The sequence below is a fragment of the Schistocerca cancellata genome, chromosome 4 (genome assembly GCF_023864275.1).
Source record: "Schistocerca cancellata isolate TAMUIC-IGC-003103 chromosome 4, iqSchCanc2.1, whole genome shotgun sequence".
NCBI classification, from domain to species: Eukaryota; Metazoa; Arthropoda; class Insecta; order Orthoptera; family Acrididae; genus Schistocerca; species Schistocerca cancellata.
The window spans coordinates 156530632-156531669 of NC_064629.1; the positions used below are offsets into that span (position 1 = coordinate 156530632).

Consider the following 1038-nt stretch of genomic DNA (forward strand, 5'->3'; position numbering starts at 1 on the left):
CCCATATTTGCGTTTTTCCCATATTTGCCTTTTTCCCATATTTGCCTTTTTCCCATATTTGCGTTTTTCCCATAATTGCGTTTCTCCCATACTTGCATTTCTCCCATATTTCCGTTTTTCCCATATTTGCGTTTTTCCCATATGTCCGTTTTTCCCATATGTGCTTTTTTCCCATATTTGCGTTTTCCCCATATTTGCGTTTCTCATATATTTCGTGAACCTTTGACTATTCAGACTATGTCCTGCCAACCAATTCTTTCCTCTTGTCAAGTTGTACCAAAGGTTTATCTTCTTCCATATTTGCATTTTTCCCATATTTGCGTTTTTCCCATATATGCGTTTTCCCCATATTTGCGTTTTCCCCATTTTTGCGTTTTCCCCATTTTTGCGTTTTCCCCATTTTTGCGTTTTCCCCATATTTGCGTTTTCCCCATATTTGCGTTTTCCCCATATTTGCGTTTTCCCCATATTTGCGTTTTCCCCATATTTGCGTTTTCCCCATATTTGCATTTTCCCCATATTTGCGTTTTTCCCATATTTCCGTTTTTCCCATATTTGCTCTTTTCCCATATTTGCGTCTTTCCCATATTTGCGTCTTTCCCATATTTGCGTCTTTGCCACATTTGCGTCTTTGCCACATTTGCGTCTTTGCCACATTTGCGTCTTTGCCACATTTGCGTCTTTGCCTCATTTGCGTCTTTGCCTCATTTGCGTCTTTGCCAAATTTCCGTCTTTGCCACACTTGCGTTTTTCCCATATTTGCGTTTTTCCTATATTTGCGTTTTTCCCATATTTGCGTTTTTCCCATATTTGCGTTTTTCCCATATTTACGATTTTCCCATATTAGCGTTTATCTCATATTTGCGTTTTTCCATTGTTGCGTTTTTCCCATATTTGCGTTCTTCCCATATTTGCGTTCTTCCCATATTTGCGTTCTACCCATATTTGCTTTCTTCCCATATTTGTGTTCTTCCCATATTTGCGTTCTTCTCATATTTGCGTTCTTCCCATATTTGCGTTCTTCCCATATTGGCGTTC

General features: G+C 38.9%; 1 protein-coding gene across 1 annotated transcript; it reads right to left on the reverse strand.

Moving 5' to 3' along the window:
• Window positions 1–284: 284 nt before the first annotated feature.
• On the reverse strand, window positions 285–825 carry LOC126183966 (uncharacterized). Its single transcript, XM_049926317.1, has 2 exons — window positions 704–825; window positions 285–612 (listed from the first exon to the last, which is right to left on the reverse strand). The coding sequence occupies exons 1-2, from the start codon at window positions 823–825 to the stop codon at window positions 285–287; spliced, it is 450 nt and encodes a 149-aa protein (XP_049782274.1).
• Between the last annotated feature and the right edge of the window lie 213 nt (window positions 826–1038).